The 27,437-nt window shown below is 43.6% G+C and overlaps 1 protein-coding gene across 1 annotated transcript in view; it reads right to left on the bottom strand.

Annotated features, from left to right (window-relative positions):
• XYLB (xylulokinase) overlaps nucleotides 1-27,437 on the bottom strand; it is a 153,485-nt gene that overhangs the window by 66,571 nt on the left and 59,477 nt on the right. The window contains exon 15 of the mRNA XM_083189068.1: nucleotides 24,308-24,404. Coding sequence (XP_083045194.1) covers nucleotides 24,308-24,404 — 97 coding nt within the window. The remainder of the gene's footprint in view (nucleotides 1-24,307; nucleotides 24,405-27,437) is intronic.

Here is a 27,437-nt window from a genome sequence, read left to right as displayed (position 1 = left end):
AGTAATGTTTGCTTTGGCCACTGCTTCTGAATGTAATGATCTCTCTGGTCTGTGCTCTGTCCCACTCACAAAGAGAACAACAGTACTGTACTTTGTGAAACCATGCAGTTATCCAACCAAAAGAGCAATGAATGTTGTTACCCCATTATTTTGTACCCCTCTCAAATTATACTAAACTTCTCAGAACATTATAATTAAAGAAAACAACGGGCCTGATTCTGGTTGACTCTCTAAGCTGTGGTATTTCGCTGCTTAGCGAGCCATGTAATGCTACCCGCCAGGAGTGCAAATGCCTGCCCCCCGCCACCCAGCGAATTTCCCCACCAAACTGCAAATGGATGTTTTGCATAAATATCCATTCGCAGGGTAGCGTGCAGGCCTGAAATCATTTGATGGTCGTCGACCATCAGATGATTTCTACAGTCTCCGCTGACAGACTTGCGGCATCCTGTTCTGAGAACTGGGTGGCAGGCTGACATCCTGTGACATCATGTTCCTGTCTTCGTTCATATGGGGACACCCAGCGTTTTCCTGGGTGAACCCAGTGCTTTCGTGGGTAAGCCCCCTGCCCGCCTCCAAAACGCTGCACCCCCTTGTGTGAGGGCTACGGAGACTATGCAAGTCTCCGAAGGTGCCCACACAGAAGCCCTGCACATGCACATCGCTTCATCATCGGTCCCCCGTGCAGGGGACCGAGCCGACCAGAATAAGGGTCAATGTGACTTTACCGAAAAAACTCCCTATATGATCTATAAATGGGTTATATATCACAATGTACATTCTTAAAGAGGATGTACCTTTAAAACTATATTTTTTGTTGGGGAAGGGGATTTTTGGAAAGCAAGTGCACAAGCGTAGGGAATCTGAAAATAGATATCATATACTGTAAATGATCAGTGTGGAGGTGCTCCCTTGAGAGTAAGATAACACTGAAAGAAAAAGAGAGGAAAGACTCTCTTTTTATTGGGGCACTCTTATATAAGTTTTACTGTGTTGGCGTTTAGTGTGATAAAGGGTCTTATGAGTCCTGGAATCTAAAGGTGCCCACACGCTAGAAAGATCTGCGATCGTAAGATGTGCGCATAAATTAGCCTTGAAATCTTTTGTCCGTCCTGGACAAAAGATTTCAGGCAAGCACACATCTTTACCAAAGATTTTTCTTAAGATCCCCTGTGCATTCCTATGGATCTTTTGTTAAATCTTCTGATCTTTCGTGCAGCACGTAACATCAGAAGATTCAGCTAAAGATCCACGGGAGCGCTCATCGGACCGAAATCGGGCGATTTTCGTCCGATCATCGGAAAACATCGGACGATTTATCGGAAATCGGCCAATGGGCCCAAAAATCGTTCAAGTGTGTGGGCACCTTAACTCATAATTTTATGTTTGCTGAGGTGTAATTGGGGTAGTTCCCCTATTGTTATTTTTAATAAAACTTAACTTTTATTAATTCATGGTAAAATAAGTTTGTCTAGACTTACACACACATATAAAGACACACAGAATATATATTATATAATAGTATGTACAATATTGGAGAATACCTCACTGGGTATAAAATTCTGTCCCCTTTCCTGAATAAGACAAGGTACACAGACTTAATTGCCAAATTGAGTCATATAGGAAAGTGTATGAATCTCTCAGCAGATATTTCTGACACTATGGGGGGTATTCAAATGTTTACTTTTGGGCGTCATATTTTTCAAACCTTTCAAATTCACGCATCTGACGTCTTTTGAAGTAATGGTTGGGTTTGCTATTCAAATGTTTTTTCTTTAGACGTCTAATCTGCTGTAGTTGTTTTATTTTTTAAGCCCATTTATTCCCCTCTTTTAATCTCACGCCCATTTATTCCCCTCTTTTAATCTCACGCCCATTTATTCACTTTTTTAATCTCACACCCATTTTATTTGCATGTTTTGCATTACTTTACATGTATTCTGCGTCCCCTCGCGGGGCTCGCTGCACTCGCCACACTTCGGGCTCACTATATAAAATCAACTCCATGCGTAGTTGGATAGTTGGGGTATGAAATCACCCATGGGTGACTATACAATTAAAAATCGGGTCTTTACAATGAAAAATCGCATTGCATGAATTGTATGCCACTATATTGCATGCGATGCGATGAAAAAATCGGGCGCCCAGATATTACATAAGTACCGTTTATCCTTAACCCCTTATAAAAAAAAAAGGAAATCTCAGGAAATAAGTCATTCATTTAAAAAAAAAAAATTAAAAATAAAATAATACTTTTATCACCACCCGACACCCAGCTGAATAAAATGACGAGAAACTTACCAACTTCAGACGACTATTAAAAGGCGTGAAACTTATCACCAAACATTTCAATAGGAAGCCCATTGAAAATGACTGTGAAATAAAAGATGTTAAAAAAACTCTAAACTTTTAAAAGACGGGGAAAAATTGAATAGCAAACTAATATCACGACATATAAAAGTTGTGAAAAAAAGGGAGAATAGGCGTGAAAAAAGAACAAACCAACATTTGAATACCCCCCTATGAGCAATAAGAAACATGTAGCAATGTTGTTACAGTATCTGTCTGCTGATACTGTGTATCCAGATGGTATACTGGAGATTTGTATAATACCAACACCTTCCTATCAATTGGTTCATTAAATGGATGTAATTACTCAATTATCACATTCATTGGTTTGACAGGTTAATCTACACAGATAGCAGCAGACAAGAGTTTAGTCAATAAACAATTATAACTTTATATATGCTAGAGTAATATAAATATCACATTTGCTCAAAAGTTTTGTTAATAATGGTTATCAGCCTCTCTGTACAGATTACAGGTAAATTTACAAATATATCAACCTGTTGCACAATCTTTTTAAATGTCAGAAAGATCCTGAATCCAAATAAATCCTGTCAAAATTGGATAGAGGTATCCAGACTGCAAAAAAGTGAACCACAATGTTTAGTTTTATCACTTACGGTATACAGATGTAGCGGGATTCATCTTTGCAGGTGATGGCGATGGCGTCGCCATCGCCATCCCCTGCCCCGCCGCCGTCTGTATGCCGGAAGGGGACGCGCACGCCCGGTGCCCACACCGGGCGACCGCACCCCCCCACAGTGGCCAGAGGTCCCCCCCAGCCCCCTCGAGCGGGAGGCAGACAGTATTGCGTCCGCCTCGCCGCCCCGCCGCCCGGATACTGAGACGCGCGTGCGTGGGGGACGCACGCGCGTCTCAGTCAGATAGAGGCGCCGTGTTGCTGGCGATCCGCCAGCAGCATGCTGCTGGCGGATCGCCAGCAACAAGGCCCGATACATCTGTATGTAGCCTGCGAGAGTAATAGTCAGATCAATGCCAATATCAAGAAAAATAACATTAATGTCATTGATAAAGATCTGCAGTATCGAGAAATAGATAGATATAATCTATTAATTATCAATAAAAGTATGCAGATTATACCACGCATATATTAAGGTAAATTTCAAGGTAACCGTCTCCCCTTAGTAGAGATGAGAGTTTAACGTATAGAATTAAAGTCTCCCGAGTGTGTTACTCCACCCAGACTGCTGTTGCTCTACTTTATATACCTGAAAGGAACAGTGTAAGTCATTAGGTGGTCGTGCAAAAGTCGCCCTTTCATTTACTGACCTAAATTATTCACTGCCAGCTGCCATCATGTGGGTATGGGCTGGTAGGTATTGTGAGCAAGCAAATCTGATTTAGGAAGGTAACATTTTAGGGATATAATTTTAGGCTGGCATCTACAATCTCCTTTGTGGGGAGGGCACCCTGGTGTCACTTAACAGAGCAGGGATTGCTCCAATCCCCACTCATAGGATGACAGTTTGCAGTGAGTATAAAAAGGTAGACAGGGCAGTGTTACCACTGTTCCTGTTGCGCTGCTGCCATCCATGTACGAGTAACCCTCATTAGTGGGTGCAGTGCCAGAGTAAGCCTTCGGGGGGCCCAGGGCACTTTAGACAGGGGGGCCCCCTTGCACTTGTCATTGCTGGCTGCAAACTGCATGGGGGGCTATTACACTGTCAAAACACAGAGTAAAGGCAGTACAAACTTGGTCAATGGGTAACTGCAGGGGATATATATACATATACATGCATACCCCATGAAAAGCCTGTGTTTGTCCCTCTGCACCTTACTCTGTAGGAGACCTCACAGTCCCAGTGCTGCCTCTGATTAAAAACCCTCCCATGACTAGGCTGCTGCTGCTGCTGTTCTCCATGGGCCTGAGAAGCATGTAATGAGCTCCACCAATCAGAGCTCAGCACAAATGTCTCAGCCTCTGCCCTATGGTGCAAAGTGTCATCGGACATAGTCAACTCCCAGTAATGCACTGCACACTTGGCTCCCGATGCTCAGCACCATTAATCATTGTCACATTGGCAGATAGGTGAAGCTGCAGCACTACCCCACTCCCATGCACAAAACCTTTAGCTAAAAAAAAAAATACATGCCAACCACAGGGGGCCCCCAGGGGTACTGACCCTTTGTGCCCCCATTATAATCCAGCCCTGGGTGGGTGGTGAGCGGCACCAGGTCAGGGCAAAGGACCGTCGAGGAGAGTGGGTGCCGGGTAATCACCTTGCCGTGATGCGGGCGGTGCGTCAGAGAAAGGTAGAGAGGGAAAGCTGGGAGACGGAGAGGTTCCTTATAGCATGTAGATATGCGAGTAGTCTGTCAGAATGTTGTACTGCGGCCACCGCTGTGCACAGCAGTGGGTCTGTCTGAACGAACGTTTCGCACCGGGAGGCTTCCTCAGCATGTGTGTGTGTGTGCGCCCTTGTCCACTTCCGTGTCTTTATATGTGTGTGTAAGTCTAGACAAACTTATTTTACCATGAATTAATAAAAGTTATGTTTTATTAAAAATAACTACCCCAATTACACCTCAACAAACATAATTATGAGTTAGATTCCAGGACTCATACAACCCTTTAACACACTAAACGCCAATACAGTAAAACGTTAATATAGGAGTGCCCCAACAAAAAGAGAGTCTTTCCTCTCTTTTTCTTTCACCTTTAAAACTATGTATGATAGAAAAAGTGTAGAAAATACATATATAATACCACCTGAGGTGCCCTGTGACAACATCATTGTTTACCTTATTATCTGTATGACTGGTGTTGTAGCCTAATAAAAAATAATTTTGCACTACCACTCATGAGGTGAAATTCAATTAATCCTAATAATTTTTGGGGTGTAAAAATGGGACTTTAAAAAAAAAATTGCTTTGGGCTTTTAAGTTTTTTGCTCCCGAAAAAATGAATCTGTTTTTAGGTGAAAATATATAAAACCTGTGATAAGTTCACGGACCTACTGTGTGTGTGTGTGTTAACTGCCCTTTTCGCAAAAACAAGCTAATTTTCCTTTTTTTTTTAAACCATCGACAGACCTGAAAAAAAATTCCTTAATAAGGGCTGAAACACATTGGGCCTGCTGGTTAGACTAAGGGGTTGAATTAGCCCATGATAACTTCCTGCGGCTAATTGATCCCCCCCCCCACACACACACCCTGTGCTGGTAGTGGCAATTTGGGGTCACAGACAGGAAGGAGTCCCCCTACAAATATGTTGCCAATCTAGCAAATAGATGAAGCTAAGACTGCATCAGCCACTCGTAGATATAAAGACAGATGATATTTCATATTTAGTTTACTTTGAGAGCTATTATTATCAATTATTAATGACTTTGTTTAATCTTTGAATTTTGTAGCAATGACTTCTCCTTCACAGGACATTTTACATTTCTTTTGAGATTGGTGATCCAGTGTGTGTGTGTCCTTCATATCGTCCTTTTCTATTGCTTTAATCACGCTTCCTAAATGCAAAGAGCCAATCCAAGTACAACTCGCAAACAGGCGATTAAAAATGTATAGACAAGGATGTAGTGTTTATCGCTGGCACTGCGGATTACTAATGCAGTGTTTTATTTGTCATGTTAAGTCAATAATCAAAGCAGATGAGATATACAGTAATTGCAATTTATTCTGTGTGATTGGCCACTATAAATGACAAGAGGATAATTTACATCAAGGGTCTAGTTCCCACCATTTGCATTTCTTTAAGAAGTTGAACTCTAACAATTATGTAAGTCAAGAATGTAATTGCATAATTTGGGCTGTTAGTGGCATGATTAAATGCCACAGTAAATATAAAAATATAAAAAAATAAAACACTATAAAATAATTAAGATGGGAGATTTCCAACAAGCACAACTTTATGACATGTGAGATTCCGCATAAGAACAAAATACTAATGTTGATGTCCTGCTCGTGCTACAACCACACCTTCATTTATTTCACTGTTTTAGCTTTTCAAACCCTTGAAACAGTTTTTGTTTAAGCCTCATAGACATGATATAAATAAATGGACGTCAGGACTCTTGGGGGTTTATTTACTATAGGTGCATACACACTGTACAATTTATTTGACCAATTTGGTTGAAAGACATTTCCATTGAACCTAGTGTCCTGGAAGATGCGGTCAAAAGATATTGATGGCAGACGAACGACGAATGATGATGCGCATACCCGCCAGTTGTTCATCAAGATTGTTCATCAACTGTGCATGCAGCTTAATTTGGATATCTTTCAAAAATAGCCTATAAACTATAGCTAGATCTTTCGTCTTTCGTCTGTCGTCATCATCTTTTGTCCAGGACACTGGGTTCAATGGAAATGTCTTTCAACCAAATTGGTCAAAAAAATTGTACAGTGTGTATGCACCTTATGATTGAAGTTCTATTGGATGGGATGTTGCTATGGGCAACCAATCAGAAGCTACTACTTATTTATTTAGCACCTTCTAGAATATAATAGAATCTGATTGGTTGCCTATAGCAACATTCCATCTTCAACAGAGCTCCCATCTTAAGGGGACTACACACGGGAAGATGAGAAAGCTGAGCGATGCTAGATCGATCATAATGCTCAACACAGCGCCTTTACAGAGTGGCTTCACAGGAATGATCATTGCCATGAGCCACGCCTCCTGCTTTCCTCAGTATGGTGGCATGCCCAGCCCTCTGTTAGCTGCTGGCATGCCCCCATAGGTGGGAGAGGAGGATACTCCCAAAAAAACATGGCTGTCCTGTGAATATCGGGACAATTGGGTGGTAGGCATCCCATGGGCTAAACAAGACATGTCCCCTTCTCTTAAGTGCAGCAATCTAAATAAAAATTAAAATAAAAATTTCTAAATAAGTCAAATGCAATATGGCTCTTCCACGGCTCAGGGAGGGCTCCAGTGAGGCTTCTTCTTCAATCCCTCCATTGGCTGCATACATACACAACAAAACCCTACTCTGCTCGCCGAGTAGGGTTGAGACCACATGGAAAGCTATTTCCCCCCACACTCAATGGGGGCCAATGAGTTCGGGGGCCCTGCCAGAATCCATCCCTACCATTATCTCCATCACATTATAAAGTTGTATATTACTAATGTATTATTAAAAAGTTCTGGCATGACAGAAAACTAGAATTTATACATAATTATACATATTAAGGTGAAATGTATAAGTTTATTTACACAATGCTCACCGTACAAAAGAGCTGTACTTAATGCCTCTCCATGTGCTCATTTCCTGGAAAAGCTTAGGGTAAGATTAATACCAACAACCCATTACATTTCCTCTTTTCATGATAACTAAAAAAAAAAATTGATCTGGAAAAAGTATATATATTTTTTTAAACGAAGCTTAATGCCAGGTCCATACTGTGCGTTTTTTCTAGTTAAGAAAAAAAGATGTATTTAACGTGCAGAATACTTGACATCTCTATTAAGGAAAATAATGCATTTTCTAAATCAACTGCTGCTTTTAAAAACAGTAATCTTCGGTCATTATTAAGAGTTACCCACAACCTCTATTTTCTAGCTGAGATAATTCCAAGCAAAGTCCATGTGTACATATAAGAGATAACACTGGATAATTTAGTAGGCAGTAGGGACATTCTTTAGGTAATCTGTGGACTCGTTGGATGCATTATGCAAGGAGATCACGTAGTGGTTCTATTAAGTCGGCCTACAAAAGTGTAATGAAAAGAAAAAATACGCTCTTTCTGATATTATTCTTTTTTAACAAGCTTAGCCTCAACTACTATACCCGAGGTCACTTGGAAAATTTTGATTGAGCAAGAGATAAGTTGTAAATGAATAGTTCATTTTATGTTCATTAATTATTCCTTTGTGTGTAGCAAATATAACCTTAATTTTAAATAACTAGATGCAGCTTTGTTTTGACAGTTCTAGAAGCAAGGAAAAAAAGTAGGAAGCGTTCAATGGCGTTCATGCCTTGAATTGTAAAGCATGATAATGATCTATTATGTGTCCGGATAGTAGAGCAGCGTCCTCAACTACAATCTAACTCTATGATATGATGCACAATATGTGCAATGTGCCGCCCAAAAAATATCAAGATACCCTACAGCCGTTGCCACACGTAGGAGGTGACACATCAGCGGAGGAGCTGGCAGCAGTGAGTGACGTGAGAGTGGTGACTGCACCTGCAACATCTTCTGGCCTGCTACAGCCAGGTCAGGTACAGGAGGAGGCGGCCCCTACTCTCATTTCACCCCACTCTTCCGTAACCATCTCTCTTATGCTTTCCTTATTGCTGCCGGGCCTAATTATCGCCTGCCTTGATGTCCCTGACGCAAAAACTGTGATCCTGGAGAAAAGCCATCCTCCCAGCACACGTGAGCCCTCATAGTCACTACTCTCTACCGGCCGCTCTCTTTCCATTATGAAGTGGGTAATAGTGTGTGGTATAATGTGTAATGGTCACTACTATGTCGTAAAATGTATCTGGAGCATTATTTTGTTGCATGTGTACTTGATGTACTACTAATACTCTATGGTATCATGGTGTATAAGGGGCTCAAGTACTCTGAGGCATTATATATATAAGGGGCTCTACTACTGTGTGGCATTATGTGTGTGAGAGGCACTACTGTGTGGCACAAGATATATAAGGGAACCTGCGGCATAATGTGAATAATGGGTACTACTGTGTGATGTGTTAGAAGGGAAACTACTTCTGTGTGGCACAACATGAATAAGTGGCATAATGCATGTAAGGGGTGCTTTTGTGTGGCATTACATGTATATGAGTGACTTAACATTCATAAGTGGCACTACTGTGTACCATTATGTGTATCAGGGGCACTACTGGCATAATGTGTATAAGGAGAAGTACCAAGATTCACCAAAATTACTATTTGCAGATAGAAGATAAATGGTAATTGGGCTGCAAGGGAAAGTGTAAAACTGGGTACACACTATATAATGTGTACCCAGGCATACACACCTGTCAATGCAGGCAGTAATGGAGCGATAGTGGGGGCTAAACTGCATTCAGCACCATGGCAATCGTTAATGACATCCATTGGACCTTCATGTATGCCCGTGGGGGATGTTGATGGCAATCTGCAGGCATGTCATTACGCAGCATAATGGGTACAAATAAGATGGCTTAAATGGCAATGAGAAATCTGTATGTAGAAATTATAAGGTAATACTATGGTACAAAAACACATAAATAATAAAGTCACCTTATGTGATCTATAAGAACTTGACCAGGTCAACCTGACTGTATAAGGCACAATCACTGCAGACTAAAGGGACATACACACTTTAAGATGTGTGCTAAGTGTTTTTGGTAAGTTATTTAGGGAAGGCGATTTCCTGGTTTTTAGATCGCCCATAGAGAGCCCATACACATGCAGCGATGTGAGCTCCCCGATTTTGCTAAGCGATGTTACTTAAGAAAAAAAAAAGGCAGGGTAGTGGCTCAGGGTGACAGATCGCTATCGCTCATTCTGTACAAACAGATTTGCAGTCACTTGCTAAGCAATTTGACTAGATTTTGACTGCATGCACTGACTGAACTAGCGGGCAACAGTGATGTGCGGGATCGGTTATCACCATGGCTCGGGGGCATACACATGGAGAGATCTGTGCTTTCTTTCAAAGCAATCTAGTCAGGTCACCTTAGAAAAGAGCACAAAATCACTCTGTGCGTATGCCCCTTTAGGCCTTTAATGCAGTGTGACAATATGTCACACCATATCATGTGAGTGCCAAGGTGGCAGACTTATCACTTAAAAAAAAATACACAACAATTATAAGCAAGAATTTAGATATAGTAAGTTAGCTCAGGCCAAACAGGACCATGGTGTTAAGCATTTGGATCCAATTTGCCTCTTGCAGGGGTGGTGGCATACCTATTGGTAATAATCTTGTAAATTATTGTACATTACTGTAGCTTTGCAAGAACATGTCAGATTTCTTTAAAATGCTTTGCTAGTGGTTGATCCTGGTTAGGGATGTCAATCCCGGGGCAATGTTCATTCCTGGGATTCCCGGGATCGGCATCCCTAAAATAAAAACTCCCCTGTCCCCCTTACTTAGCTCAGCAGCGGAATGGAGGCAAGAAGCGGCTGTAACTGTTCTGTGTGAGAGGTTGGGGGTGCCGCGAGCGGTTTCCGGCACCGGAGGTGCAGCGATGAGGCCTGCGCAGCATGACCCATAGGTCACGCTGTGCAGGCCGCAGCGCTGCACCTCCTGTGCTGTAACACGCTCACTGCCCGTCCTCTCCAGTGTCGCACTGGCCATAACCCGCTTGCCGCCCAGTGAGGCCGGGACCCGCTCACCACCAGGCGGTTAGTGACAGTGGCTGAAGCCGCTCATCTTCCGGCCGCACGCCGGGTTGGGAACAGCCGGGCACCGTCTGAGCAGGTGCTCAGACGGTGCCTGGCAATTTACTATGCAATCCCGAAATCCCAGGATTGGATAGTCCAATCCCGGGATTGAAATCCCGGACATTTTGTGGCCAAATTCCGGGATCCCGCCGATCCCGGGATTGGCCACCCTAATCCTGGTGTTTGCCCATAAGGGTCATCCTAATGGCAGACCGATGTAGGGGTACCCTTTCTTTTAATTGTCTCGTAGTTTTATCTACGTATTGTAGGCTACAGAGACATCCAGTGAAGTGCATGTTAGTACATATCTGAGAATTTTTTTCCTGGAATTTGACTGTACAGTACAAAGGAAATACTGAGAATATGCAGGTGGTGCAATTAATGCAACGATAGTAACCTGGTTTCTTGTATCATAAACTCTTTAGGGATTTTTTTTATCCTGGAAATAGTCTCAGATGAGCACGCCAGGCAGAAAGAAATCAGTTCCTTTCTTACTCAGCCTCAAAAACGGAGAGTACAAATGTTCAACAGAATCATCTCCCCAGAAGTTAAGAGATACTTTTAAATAATAAGCTTTCAGCTTCAATGTCAGAAAATGATAATGTGTCACCTAATGGTAGGTTAACATTTAAAAAGCCATCATTATCAGTGGTAGCAGTAGATACAGACATTATGGCAGCTAAGCAGACAAGTGAAAAGTGCAGACACCCTGGGCAATACTGAACTTATTAGAAAAACAAGAGATATCTTGGTTGCAAAAATCAGGAAGCAGCAATGATTCCTAAAAATACAATGCCCAAAGCCAGGCACTCTGTAAATAATGAAGGCGATGTGCCCAGGTGTCTACATTGATATAACACTGATAAAGACCCAGCAGCAGGTTTTACTCAGGAGTTCTATTGAAGATGGGATGTTACCCATAGCAACCAGATTATATCTATTATCTTCTAGATAAGTGGTTTTCAACCTCGGTCCTCAGGACCCCCACACAGTTCATGTTTTCCAGGTCACCTGTGCATTTTTAAAATGTGACAGTTGGCGATACAGAAGACAGCTGCTGATGACCTGGAAAATGTGCACTGTGTGGGGGTGCTGAGGACCGGGGTTGAGAACCACTGTTCTAGATGTTCTAGGTGCTAAATAAATAAGAAGTCTAATCTGATTGGTCGCTATTCCATTGTCAATAGAACTCCCATCTTAGTACATTTACCTCAGGGACTGTTCAGCAGCATATAGGAACAAGAAAATAAGGCATCAAGTCATTTTCAGTTTTAACAACCTTTTTCAGAGGTACAAACATACAAATGACCAATTCCAAACTTATATACCGTACCTGCCAACATGTCCGATGTGGACTCAAACAAACAAGCTACAGGCTGTAATGGTGGCTCCTCCCTTAGGGGCGGGTCAAGAAAAGAGAGGGCTCATTGTGGTCCCCCTCCTTTTCCCCTTCACCTACATTTACAATGTTTCTTTGTTGATGGTTTAATTGGCCCAAGTTATGGAATGTATAACACAGAGAATGGGTATTTCTAACCGAGCTCAATCTCAAGATAAATTAGTATAATTACTTGTCCAGGTGTTATGAAACAATTGGAAGGGTATATTCACGGTCACTTTCAAAACTCCTTGGAAAGATTTTCTCATATATAATAAATCAAACATTAAATATATTCATGGTGTAGTATATAAAACAAGTTCTTTATGGATAAATTATTTCCAAAGGAGTGGTATCACTTCTAGTATGGTGTAGTGATGTCAATCCTTATGGGGTCACCCTTTGTGCTGAAGCAAACAGGAATGCTTACAGAAAGCTTACATTCAATATGTGAACACCAAATGTATAAAGGTATCTTTGTATATATGCTCGCATGAATGCTTACATCATCATCCTGATGGTGAATCCTCCCATAAAGGTTTCTTTGATGTTTGACAACAAGATGGCAAAAGGACACTAGAGTAGCAGACTGGAATGGTGGCCAAATTTAACTCATCACAATCTAGTTCCACTCAGGTTTGTAGACACTGTATGAGTAAAGAAAAGTCCAATGCGTTTCGACAATCTTGTGTCTTTCTCAAGGTGTAGGTATACCATGTCAACTCTAAATTAGTGCATGGCCCTTTTTGAACAGGGGGGGGGGGGGTGATGAAAGAGTTCATGCAGACTGTGCACCAGGTGTCACCACGATTACGATAAGATTCCATACATATATTTTGGTTCTCTATGCCAGAAAGAGCATTAGTGTCCCCTCTTCCAAATGTATTATCTAGGGACAGCTGAAAAAGGGAGTTGATCATGGAAAAGGGATGTAGACACACAGTAGTCCCCCCAATTCAAATTACGCCACACAGTAGTACTCCTTACACTCCTTACACCAGTGTTACTTACTCACATTATACAACACATTAATGTTCCTTATTCCCAGTATGTATCCTTGTAGTGATCCCAATATACATATTTAGGGCACAGTAGTGCCCTATATTCACATTATGCCATACATACAGTAGTACCCCTTTATAAATGTTACGCCACACATTATGGCCCCTTATTTACACTATGCTACACAGAAGTACCCCTTGTTTTATTTTTAGAGAGGACAGACTATGAGATCATTGGTAAAGGCAAAAATTATAAATAGGTCTCCACAACACAGTTACAAAAATGTGTAAATATAAATACAGTAGTAAGTATCCTGGAAGTGACTACAATTTCTTGTGTATGATATATGTCAGATAAAACCTATTCTCACCTTCCCCCTCCTTTTCTTTTCCTTTTTTTTCTCACTATGCTCCTCTGCTTCAAGTAAGTTCCAATTTATTCCTAGATTTATCTTCTTGTCTCTATTGATTTTCTTCTGCTCTGGCTGGAGTGGGCTCGTGTCTCTCTGGACATGCTTGGCAACGTTCTCTTCAGCTTCTTCTACATCTCATTGCCATTGAGTGTCACTAGTAGCACTGCCGCTAATGTGCACAGGATATAGTAAGCCGGGGACAGCAGGGGGAGCAGCGATGACACCAGCTGTAAGCCTGACTCACTGCCCCTTTTGCTGTATATTAGTAATTACTATTATGGATGCAGTGGGACTATGGAATTACCAACTGTAGTGTCAGCTCTACTGTTTGGTGCAGGTAGAAACCCCTTCCAACAAATTACAATTTCTTTCCTAGCCAAGAGGTAGATTCCTCCCAATCTTACTAGAGCGTTGGTTTATATAATTTTTTTCTTTTTGGTTACTACTACTGTATATAAAAGTGTAAAATCTGCCACTCCCACTTCTGTACATATCTCTCCACTGGCTGCAGGTTTATAATCTGTCCCCAAAATCTTCTGAAATACTCATGAGAAGGGACTTACAGTACAGCAGGGCTGATACTAGGATTTTTGTTACCTGTGGCAAGGCAGCAATTTGGTGCCCCTATCCGTTATACCTTGCTACTCAAACGCACACTGTAAAGGTGAGTGCAAGAGCAATGTAAAACCATGATTGTGGCAGGAGTGAATGTGAATGGCTTAGCAGAGCCAGATTAATCATGTAATTTTTCTATTCTGTTATATTGTTTCTATTGTTATGTGTTTAGGGAGACAGTGGGGCAGTTTATCTCCTTGATAAAGATTGCAGCCAGCAATCGAAAACGCGTTTGGAGTGTTTTGGACCATTCCTTAGAGGACTTCTGGACCTTTGGCATTTTATACCGGCACCTGGAGGTTGCGTGGACGTTTGGTTTTCCCGGGATCAATCCCGCTCAACCTCAAGCCTGTTTGAGAACTTTGATATTATCTTGGTTCTCCACCATACACGGTACTATGCCAAGTGGTTCCACTTGCCTTGTTATTTGTTTATGTCTGTATGTTCAATAAATGGTTTTACACTATACCCCCATTCATTTCTCATTCTGGGTCACCACGACTACCAACTGAGGCATTAAGGGACACAGGGACTCATAACTACTTCCATCAGTGTGACAACCACCCTTGGGACCTGTTTTGAGTTTTATAGATTCGGAGAAGAGGAACTCCTTCACCCCATAAGGGGCATACGGTATTTTATGAAATAGCCTTCCCTAGCTTTGGAGAAGAGGACCGCCCCTTGACCTATAGGGACGTATTGCTCGGCGCCAGTGGAGGAGATTTTGATACTCCCCCTTTCTGTGCATTTTGTCTTTTTGTGGTTTCTAGGGTTACCACTCCATCATTATCACCCCACAAGGCAGCCGACCTAGCGCACATCCACCTCAAACTTATTTTTTGTCTTCGCTCCATGGCTAAAATCACACCCACACAACACTGGTCGAAGCTACTTTCCTTCTTAGTAGTCCATCCCATGGCACAAGGCAGGGTCGTCCACCCTATGGCACAGGTGATCTACAGGCATACAGTGTGGTTGGGGTCATGAAAGGCTCTGATGCATTTCGCTCCATCATCAGTGTTTTATCAAGCAATCAAGCTTTTACTCTTTGATAAAGCTCACACGAGGGGCAAAAACATGTCAAAGCCTGCATGGACCCCAACCGTACTGCATGCCCTTAGATCACCTGTCTACATGGACGTAGCCAGACCTTACATTGATGCCAGTGTCCACCTCATCCAAAGGTCTACAGCCTAACCAGCTGCGATACCTGCATTGCCGAGGATACTTCTAGACATCCTGGCTGTCATGACTTCCCTTCCTGCACTGCTGACAATTGAGGAGAGGTAATACAAGCTACAATCCAGGCTGGGTAACTCATGCCTCCTGCAGTGGAGTTGAGGAGAACAGAATAAGCACCTGTCCATGAGTCAGATATTATGATTGGCGGCTTTATCTTGATCTTACACTGGGCATGCAGTTTTATTGATTTGAATGAAAGCTACCGATTTACTCTTTTTATCATAAGAGATATTTTTACCTCATGATCCACCTTGTTCACAAAAATATACAAAATAGTTCTTTATGTCGAAAACCTCCATTTCTAGGAGGTAATTCTCTATTTGCATTGTTAATTTCAATTGAATTATTAAATTATTTATTTATTTTCATACCAGTGTTGCTCTGTTTTCATAAGCGCAGAGTTGACGTTTTTTGGTTTTGTTTGATTGGTGCCTTATGGGCATCTTAATATGCAACCACAGGCATATTAAAACTCTGCAACTTGATGTGCTACTTGTGTTTTATCTGGGTGCCCGATTTTTTCATCGGGTCGGAAAAATCGCATTGATCGCATCGCATGCGACCAAATCGCATGCGATGTGATGCGATCGACGCGATTTTTCCATAGGAATCAATGTTAAATGGTCCCAAATGGTTCCTGAAACCCGATTTCACATTAGGGCCAATGTTAAATGCCCCTCAGGTCCCCCCCATTCGGTGTATGCCTCTTCATTGTTAACACCACCCCACCATCAACGCCAACCCGAAGCGTGGCGAGCGCAGCGAGCCCGCGTGGGGTGACGGTACGCGTCCTCCGACCTTTTCATACCCCCACTATCCACGTCGGCGTGGAGTTGATTGTATATAGTGTGACAGCGCGCCCCACGAGGGTCCGAGGAATATGAGCCCAAAGCATGGCGACCACAGCGAGCCCCGCAAGGGGACGCGAAATACATGTTAAGTAATCCGCGGCCACTCGCCACGCTTTGGGCTCGTATTCCGCGGCCCCTCGCCACGCTTCGGGCTCGGTGGCTTGCTGCGTTTGCCACACTATATAAAATCAACTCCACGCATTGGCCCTAATGTGAAATCGGGTCTCAGGGACCATTGGGAACATTTAACATTGGTTCCTATGGAAAAATTGCATCGATCGCATCGCATTGCATGCCTTAAGTTAAGGCATGCAATTAAAAATATCGGGCGCCCAGATAGTACACAAGTACCCTTGATGTCAAACAATTTGTATAATTCATTGGTACTTGTGTATTATAGTGGCGCCCCCGACGTACATCGCGCAATGTTTTTATCGAATCGCATCGCATGCCATGCACCCGTTGGCATGCGATGCAACGCGATTTTTGCCCCCTATGCGATGAAACATTGTATAAGCACCCTAAAGGGTGCTTTTAAGCACCCAAATGGGTGCTTACAATGTTAAATGCACCCCCACACCACCCCCCCACTATAAACGTGAACCCGAAGCGTGCAGAGCGCAGCGAGGCCGCGAGGGGCGGCGGTACGCGTCCCCCGACCTTTTCATACCCCAACTATCCACGTCGGCGTGCAGTTGAGAATAGAAAGTGTGGCGAGCTCAACGAGCCACCGAGCCCGAAGCATGGCGAGCGCAGCATGCCCCGCGAGGGGACACGGATACCTGTGAAGGTATCCGCATCCGCTCGCCACACTTCGGGCTCGGTGGCTCGCTGCGCTCGCCACACTTACTATTCTCAACTCCGCGTCGACGTGGATAGTGGGGGTATGAAAAGGTCAGAGGACACTTACCGCCGCCCCTCGCGGCCTCGCTGCGCTCGCCATGCTTCGGGTTCACGTTTATAGTGGGGGGGTGGCGTGGGGGTGCATTTCACATTGTAAGCACCCATAAGGGTGCTTATACAATTTTTAATTGCATCGCATTGTATGGCATTGTATGCCATACACAATGTCATACAATTTTAAAATTGAATGACATTGTACAATATCGCACGATATCACGTCGCATCGCATACCATCGCATGCCTTATGGTATGCGATGCGATGGGCGCCGCTATAATACACAAGTACCATTCATCAGATACAGTATCACCTGGTTTATAAAATTAGAGCCTGAATGGGGGGGCTTTTTTGCGTTTCTCAACTCTACTCAGCATTTTAAAAACAAAGATGTTACTTGTTATAATGAAATCCCTAATGCTTCAAGATGATCCATTATCCGCAGGAATGGGAACACACAGATTTTTGTTCACCGGCACTGAAAAGGCCAAATCCTTTCTCTCTAACCAGTCAGCACGGTGTGTGCCTTTGAGAGTGTCAAGATTTTAGGAAAGGTTATTTTCCTGAAATATTGCACCTATGAATAGACTGTGTCCCTCATGGGCACGGGTGGATAGTTTTCAATGAAATGTTTCATACTCCTCATTCAGCACCTAGGCGTGACTGACATGTATGGACTGCACGTACAGTATGTGCATTATACGTTATACCATCGCTACAATCTATCACTATTGCTTCTGAAATATATTCTCAATGTCGCTTTGAACTTGAGAAATGAATGTCTCTTTAGATCATAATTTCTTCCCAAAATGGCACTTACATTAAAAAAAGTATGTTAGCACTGAGGCAGGCAATTACCAAACACTATTTCTATGCCCTCATGTGAATTGCATCATAAGTCAATGCGGTTCCTTAAAGAAAAAAATATTTTACCATTTAAAAATGAAAATATCTACACTCCAGTTTGCACAGCGTGTATGCAGACCAATGATGGGGAAAATCGCTGGCCTGAAAATCGGTCGCTAATCTGCTGGTAATTTTAGCAGATGAGTGGCAGGGGCTGGCAAAGGTGTAGGAGCGAGCATCAGCACTCATCACCGGGCCAACCGGGCCATACACACTGGGTGGCGTTTGAGTTGAAAGTAACCCAAACGGCAAAACTGAGCTACTTTCAGCTTAAAGTTGCCCAGTGTGTATTGGCCTTAAGTAATAATGCTAAAAGTCTATTGCCCTCTTCTGTCGATATCCGGACTTTATTTCAACAGTCAATAGGCCACTATTGGTGGCCATGCACTAGGTCGACGTGATCAAGGGTCGACATAGTTAAAAAAAATCGGCACTGAATATGATCAACATTGCTTTTTCAAGATTATTAAAAAAAATTTAAACTTTTTCATACTTTATGATTTATGCCGACTCGAGCAGTAATCTTTGCTGAGCATGCCGGTAGTAAAGGGAGGTACCTATTAGTGTAGCCATATGTGGTACACTAATATGCTACAAGATACAAATTGCCCCCCCCCCCCCAAAAAACAAAAAAACTCATCAACCTTTCATGTGTTGACTGTTTTCAGACCTTTTGCTTCTGGTCTACTGGGACAGGTCACAGCAGATTGTGGCTATAGTTACTCAAACACACTACAGTCAAGCTGGTAATGCTGTTAACTACTGTAGGGTCATAGGCGGAACTACAGTACCATGGGTGAAGCAGGTGCAGTGCACTGGAACCACTGGAAAGCTCTTATGGAACCTTGCGGCAGATGTATTAAGCCTTGTAAACCTCAAAAAGGAGATGGTGATAACGCACCAGCCAATCAACACCTGTCATTTTTCAAACACAGTTGATTGGCTGGTGCTTTATCACCCACCTTCTACTGCATCGCATCTCGAGTACTAAAATCATTTACTAACTGTGAATGTGAAACGTACCAGTACCACTATCAGATTGTTCTGATTTTTTTAAAAATATAAATGTATTTATTCATTAAAACACAACCTTTTTACTTTTGCAAGTTTTAAAGTGAATGCATCGTTCTTCTATTTTAGAAAAAGATAAATGTCTCTTATGTGAGCTTGCTTAGAGTTTTCTTAAATATTGCCGGGTTTTCAAAGCGCACAGGTTCATACAGGTTTCATATTTTCACCCACAGCTCCCTGTCCAATTTTGCTTTACTTGTGTACAAATTATGAACTTTAAAAGCCACAGATAACTTTCTGCCTCGTAAATGAACAGCCTTAAGCTCCTGCTAAACTTTATCTCCCTGTGGCTTACGGAGCATCAGAGCAGATATTGGTCAGCAGCAGCAGAAGTGCTGTGGTGTTTGCACAAAAGATGAAAACTAATTTACTCCTTTTCCTGGGATACAGTACTGTATACTGACCTACAGGAGATAGCGGTTCACTCCAGGAAAGCTCTGCAGACTAAAAGCACAACTAAATAATAATAATAAAAATACACTTCATTCTAATCATAACTTTTCATTGCAGTTATAACAATATTTCTTCCTCCAATCTCCTCTAAATACCCTACCAAACAAGCTTTTTAAACAATGTCAAAAGTCTACATATGCTGGAAAAACACAAAGCAACAGTATTTCACACTTTGTACTGAATTCACTGACTGCCAGTAATCACAATCTGTACTGCTGCACATTTCTATTAACATTAAAATCAGATACTATGTGCTGTATAGCTCCTTTGTGCCATGGGTACTCTTTACCTAGCACGGCGCCCACGATCTTGATCGTGGGCATCGTGAGGTAAAAAATCGCGTCGGTCGCGTCGTATGCGGGCTAAAGATGCCCGGACGCGACGCGACCGACGCAATGTCCACGATTTCCCATTGAAAACCATGTTAAACATGGACATCGCGTCGGTCGCGTCGCGGCCGGCCATAAATGTGCACACGATGACCGCGACGCGATGCCCACGATTTGCCATAGGAATCAATGTTAAAAGGCCCGATGGACACGATTTTCATGTTAAATGGCTGAATGGACCCGATTTTACCATAGGAAACAATGTTAAATGGGCTTTAGAGCCCAAATACTTACCCTGAACTCTGAAATGGCCCCCCCAATTGTTTACGCCACCCCACGATCAACGTCAACCCGAAGCGTGGCGAGCGCAGCGAGCCCGCGAGGGGCGGCGGTACGCGTCCTCCGACCTTTTCATACCCCCACTATCCACGTCGGCGTGGAGTTGAGAATAGAATAGTGTGGCGAGCGCAGCGAGCCACCGAGCCCGAAGCGTGGCGAGCGCAGCGAGCCCCGCGAGGGGACGCGGATACCTGTGAAGCCCGCGAGGGGACGCGTATAGCTGTGAAGGTATCCGCGTCCCCTCGCGGGGCTCGCTGCGCTCGCCACACTATTCTATTCTCAACTCCACGCCGACGTGGATAGTGGGGGTATGAAAAGGTCGGAGGACGCGTACCGCCGCCGCTCGCCACGCTTCGGGTTGACGTTGATCGTGGGGTGGCGTAAACAATTGGGGGGGCCATTTCAGAGTTCAGGGTAAGTATTTGGGCTCTAAGGCCCATTTAACATTGTTTGCTATGGTAAAATCGGGTCCATTCAGCCATTTAACATGAAAATCGTGTCCATCGGGCCTTTTAACATTGATTCCTATGGCAAATCGTGGGCATCGCGTCGCGGCCATCGTGTGCACATTTATGGCCGGCCGCGACGCGACCGACGCGATTTCCATGTTTAACATGGTTTTCAATGGGAAATCGCAGGCATCGCGTCGGTCGCGTCGCGGCCAGACATAAATGTACCCGCGATGCCCGCGATGGGCGCCGTGATAGGTAAAGAGTACCGTGCCATGTTTATCATGATGTTTTGTTATGGACATGGTCATTGTTGAACACAGTGATCAGCTGGTTCGGTTGAACACTAGAGTGACCCAGGGGGATACGGCCATTTGGTCTACAGCATTTTGGTCGACAAGCATTGGGTCAACACCATTAGGTCGACATGGGTCTAGGTCGACAGGTCGTTAGGTCGACACAAGCATTAGGTCGACAGTGTCTAGGTCGACGGTCCAAAGGTCGACATAGGGTTTTTCACTGTTCTTTGAGCCGACATGCCCTACCAGTCACTAGGGCGTGGTGGGAGAATAAAATAGTGTGCCGAGCGTAGTGAGGCACCGTGCCCGAAGCACGATGCGAGGGGATGCGGTGCACTGAAAACTGTGTCCATGTCAACTGTGTCAACATTTGGGTCAAAAAGCAGTGAAAAGCCCCATATAGACCTTTTGACTGTCAACCTAGACACTGTCGACCTAATGACCTGTCAACCTAAACCCATTTCGACCTAGAACCATGTTGACATTTCCCCATTTTGACCTAGTGGTGTCGACCTAATGCTTGTCGACCAACATGCTGTAGACCAAATTATCCCAACCTGACCCAGGTAGCGCAATAAAGCCCTTTAAAGCCTGGCCTCAGTCACTGCTATGTGTTGGTGTCATTCCTGGGTCAGTGCGGTTTATACTGCGCACAAGTGCAGTCTCTCTCTTCTGCCGGAGCATGACAATGACATCTACCAGCAGCAGGAAGTCCAGGTCTCCCTGGGATAGGAACAAAACTGGAATGGACCCGAACCCAGAACAACAGACCAGCGACCTGCTTCGGGGCAGGTGGTGTCCTGTATGGTAAGGTGTCAGATTACATCCTCCTCCTATGAAGCATGGAAGGGGTAAAGAGAGTAGAACCACTCCCAATGGGTATATAGATATATGTAAAATGTTTGACCTTCAGGCTCGCTATGCAAAGCCGTCCTCTCCCCGCTGTCGGCGCCGGGCAGGGGGAAAGCAGCTCAGTGTGTTTTCACTGAGCAGCTTTCCCCCCAGCGATGAATGCGATCACTGCTGTCCATACACTCTGGGCATAGTCACCCAGTGTGTATGGACCATAAGCGTTTTAGTCAGATCGCTTCGAAATGGGGCTGAAATTGCCCCATGTGTATGCCCTTTTAGCCTGATTGACAGTCTGTAGGTGTTTCAGGCCAGCAATGGGAAAGCGCTCCAGAAAAGAGGGCATTTTGGCAAAGGGGCTGCAACAATTGCATTCACCCCAATATGTACAGCACCACTCTCACTACAATGTTTCAGTGTTACGCAAGTGATATGAGTTCCCCTATCATCAGCAGATATATAGACCCCTCCAGCAAACACATGGAGCATGGTATATAAAATTATCTCACGGTAAACACTTCACTTTGTGCTTTGATATACAGTATATACTGTATACCTTTGACCTTGCAGTACCGTTATATCCTGGTTCACCTTCTAACTCTCAAATTGCTGATTTACTATTTCTACTTTTGACTTCCTACACATTTGTTGACCTGTCTCACAGTTCTGTTCTCAGCCATCTGCTTTTCTCTTATTATACTATTACTGAATTAACACTTTTCTCCTTCGCTTTTGTCCAGTTTGAGAAATTGCTTCAGAAAGGAACGCCTCTGCAAATAAATAAACTAATGTGTTTTTGCAATCTCCTACAGTGGCAAAGGCAGGATTTTAGAGGGGGTTTCCTAATGTAATCCAACATCTCCCACTCTGCAGCGCATTGGAGTAAGTACGGGAATCTGGGGGAGTGTTAACAGCCCTGAAATAATATTTAACAGTACATATGGTCCATAGTATAGGCTGTTTCAAACATTTAAATAAGATAAGTGGTCAGGAAAAGATTAAACATATAATAAATAAATACACAAACATAATAGAACCAGTACTGCACTTTCTAAGATCACAATCTTCCACTTCATGGTAAGGCTGCTGTCTCTTCCTCCTGGCAGCTGCTCTCCATGTTTGAGGGCAGTAAATGTGGTATAAGAAGCTGGTACACTAGGCATGTACATTTATTTATTTATTAGCAGTTTCTTATATAGCGCACACAGATTCCGCAGCGCTTTACAGAGAATATTTGACCATTCACATCAGTCCCTGCCCCAGTGGAGCTTACAATCTATATTCCCTACCACATGTACACGCACACACAGACATTCTAGGGTTAATTTTGTTGGGAGCCAAATTAGCCTAGCAGTATATTTTTGGATTGTGGGAGGAAACCGGAGTACCCGGAGGAAACCCACGCAAGTACGGGGAGAATATACAAACTTCGCACAGTTAGGGCCATGGTGGGTATTGAACCCATGACCTCAGTGCTGTGAGGCAGTAATGCTAACCATTACATCAGCTCTACTCTGTCCCTTACACTGTGGTGGTAGCTCTACTGATCATATTATATACCAGTGCTATTGTCATAATTTAAGGCACTAACCAAGAGGAGGGGATCCCCCCTGCGTTTGCCTATGTCCTACCACCACCTATTCCCTATATATCAGCCCTCTATTGTGGCACCTAGACCTTTACACATCCCAGCATGCCTTACCATACTGTAATTTTAGCATTCCTTAATATCAAAACTGTGGCAAGGCATGATGGGACTTGTAGATTCACAACAGCTGGAGGGCCATAGTTTGGACATGCCTGACCTACATGGTTGCATCTGATGCATTGTGCCAACCTCTCTACATTCGAATTCATACTTTTGGGGACTATATAAACAAGTTTATCCGGTTAAGTGGTTAAGGTAATTCTAAATTTCACTTGTAGTTCTGTAAGGAGATCTAGAAAACATGGTTTGTTATTATTCCCTGAGTATTGGCAGTGGTAAGACACTGATAATTAGGCACACAGAAGAACTACACTTTGCCGGATGTACATCTCTGCTTCCAGCAAATTCCTTAGAAATAATAGATCTTATTGTGCATTTATTTATGACCTAATAATATAGTCTACCATATAGTCCTTACCTCAGATTAAAACACTTCACTATCCTACCCTAACAGAGAGATCAATAGTTAGCTGATCTTTTAAAATACAAATGAATGTATTGAATGCTGGACAGAGAGATTAAGAAAGAAGTTTGAAAGCACAATCAAACTGTAATGAACAAGTCGATAACAAGCGGACGTAGCAGGCTGTATCAGTGTCGGTAAAACAACAGTAAAAGATTAAATACACCTTCCTATCAGTATAGCTAGAGGAATAAAACACACACACTGCAACAGGCTACATCTTAACACCATGCTTAACACAGATTGGTAGTGATGAAAGCATGCATTTTCATACATTAATATTTGCAAAAGGTGGTAGAACAACCGGAACTTTGGAATATTAGAAATTTGCAGACTTACTTATTTTATACCCAAGGCGCTCTGCGTAAACCCTCTTAGCCATAAACTGCCCCTCAATCAGAGCTCGGATTTCAACTTCTTTTGGGAATTCTGACACCTAAAGTAAAAAGAAGAAGAACATGTGACTGATGATACTGCCACTATTTCCTGGCGCTGTGTGGTCACTGTGCACAGTTTGTAATACTCTAAATCTGTTACAGTGCATAAACACTGAGCGGCTTTTCCCCTATCCGGCGCTGTTGGTGGGGGAGGCAGATGGCTTTGCATAGCGCAGCGCTATGCAGAGCCGTCCTCAAAGTCCTCAAAGCCGCTCATCTGCTGGTTATACCAGCAGATGAGCGGCTTTCCTGGCGATGATGCGGCGATGATCACCACTCATCACTCATTGCCGGGCCATACACACTGGGCGGCTTTGAGATGAAAGCCTCTCAAACTTGCTGTTGCGAAGTACTTGGGACAGCTAAGAAATTGGAGGGAATAAGTATACTAGCTGGTATGACCAAGGAATAGACAGTGTGTCCACTGCCGCTGCCTGGGGGTCCCTGGTCCTGATACAGTAAAGATGCAGCTTCTTGTTGAGCCGACACCATCAGATCTATGTCCGGGCAACCCCACCAGTATGTGATCAGCTGGAACACCTGGGGCTGTAGGTCATGGCGACTAAGAAAGGTGGCCTCCCAGGTTTCCACATCTAAAATGAAAAAAGAAAATATGGCCTTTGAATGCTTTTCTGCCAAGATTGTGGAAACCTCCACAATCTTGCCCTGCTTTTTGTCCCTCCTTGACAATTTACAGGCCCTGCTTTTTGTCCTTTCTTGATGATTGACATACGCTACAGCTGTAGCGTTGTCGGACTGCACCTGAATCGCCTGATTTAGGAGCAGATGGGAGGCCTGAATCAGAGCCTTGTAAATCGCCCGAAGTTCCATTATGTTGATTGGAAGAAGAGACTTGTAGCTTGACCACCTGCCCATAATCTTTACCCCTTGGGTTACAGCTCCTCAGTCTCTTAGGCTCGCATCCATCATTAACAGGACCCAATATTGGAACCCGATCTGCATAACAGGTGAGACGACTGAAACCACCATGCCAGAGAAACTCTGGCCCGAAGGAATAGCCATATCAACCGACGCATGTGCAGGTGGGAGCATGACCATTAGCGCAGGAGATCCAAATGGAAACTCCTGGCATGTAAATGCTTGTATTGGATGGCCTCATAGGACGCCACCAACTTTCCCAACAGGGGAATACAGAGACCTGGTTCGGAGTCAGTACCTCCCTGACCAATTCCTGAATGGCCATTGCTTTGTCTGATGGAAGGAAGATTCTCTGGTCTACTGTGTTCAGAATCATCCCCCAGAAAGAGAAGTCTCTGGGTAGGCATCATGTGAGACTTCTGATTCTTTAGAAGGATCTGCGTGCTGAGACTGTGTTAATGACGCCGACCTCCTTAAAGGTTTCACAAAGGACACGCGTGGTATCCTGAATGTGTTTAACCAGGGTTGTCATATCAACCAGGGTCTTTCCACCCACCAGGCCTTCCTGAACATGACCTGCCTATGAGTGAATGGCATCCAGCAGCCTGCAATAATATGCTTCTGGAACGCACCCGCAGGAGTGTAGATAGATTTTAAAAATGCCCTCAATCTTTCCAATCGGCCAGATCCTTCAAGGCAGCCGCCTCAGTAACTGGCAGGACTGTCTTTTTTGACAGGCATGAGACCAAGGCATCCACTGCTGGCTGATTTCTGCCCTCTGGAGCAAAGGGGAAGGTGGACACTAGATGCTTGGAAATCTGGAATTTTTTATCCGGGGATGCATAAGCTTTCCTGAAAAGGTCATCCAAATCCTTAGAATCAGGAATAGTGACACTAGCCCTTTTCTTCGTAAAAAAAAAAAGGATTGCTGTGCCTCAGATTCCTCAGCAGGTATAAGTAACACATCTCTGATGGCCACAATAAGAGGTTTGAGGCCCTGAGTTGGATAAACCTCTTCCAAAATAGGCTCCACCTCCTCACCTTCCTCCTGCTCACCCTCCTCTTTGGAGTCAGAGAAAACCTCTAAAAGCCCACGCTTTTGTGGTGCACCTGAGGTAGAAGCAACCAGCTTGAATAAAACAGTCACACTTGTACACAGATACACACACCCACACACACAGTGATATCATGGGGGGGGGGGTGTAAAAGCAAGTATGCCCCAGCCATGTAAGGGACCCAGAAGGAAGGAAACCAGCACACTTTGCCAACCAGACCCAGTGTGAATGTAATGGCACTATCAGTGGAATTGACACTGATATACCAGTGACACAGGGGCAGATGTATTAAGCCTTAACAAGAGATAAATTCAAGTGTGATAAGGAGAGATAAACGTCCAGCCAATCAGCTCCTTACTGACTTTTTTCAAACACAGCCTATAACATGGCAGTTGGCAGGTGATTGGCTGGATGTTTATCTCTCCTCATCACCCTTGGATTTATCTCTTGTTAAAGCTTAGTACATCTGCCCCACAATCCCTTAAAGGAGCCATTTTTCAGCGGCTCTCCTCCAGTTTAACACCCCTGTACCAGTAAAACTGTAGACTGAAGTGCCTTGGAGGAGTCACTGCTGGTCCTGCTCTGAGGTAGCTCCTCTTCCTGTAATAGCGCCGAAGCTACAGAGAATATTTATACTGGCAAATATATATATATATAAATTTCCAGAAATTCCGCACCTATGGCAGCTGAGTCACCACGGTGGTGCTCACTCCAAGGACATAATATCCAAATAACAGAGAACAAGAAAAGAGGGCACTCACCAATCGTTGAATAAACATGAAAAAAGGTTTTATTGTTGCTCACATGACACGGCTAACATTTCGGTCTTGTCCAAGACCTTTGTCAAAGCCAAGTAATGTACAGAAGAGGTCCTTCCACCATGAACACCCAATTCAAACTGGCCACCAGAGTGGTATATATACCTGTTCTACATCACCTGGTGTACATAATGACCAATCACAGCCATGCATCACAAAAATCATATATCTAGACAAACTACTTGTTTACATATAAAGTAATAAGCTGGCAGACAACGCGGTTAAGCTATTAGGCAAACTGGCATAAGGTTTACTGTTTTATTAAAGCATCAAAGGTAAT

Source organism: Crinia signifera, chromosome 5 (assembly GCF_055691185.1).
Source record: "Crinia signifera chromosome 5, ASM5569118v1, whole genome shotgun sequence".
Taxonomy (NCBI): Eukaryota; Metazoa; Chordata; class Amphibia; order Anura; family Myobatrachidae; genus Crinia; species Crinia signifera.
The sequence above is the reverse complement of the archived record's forward strand: the minus strand, read 5'-3'. Positions and strand labels throughout refer to the sequence as shown.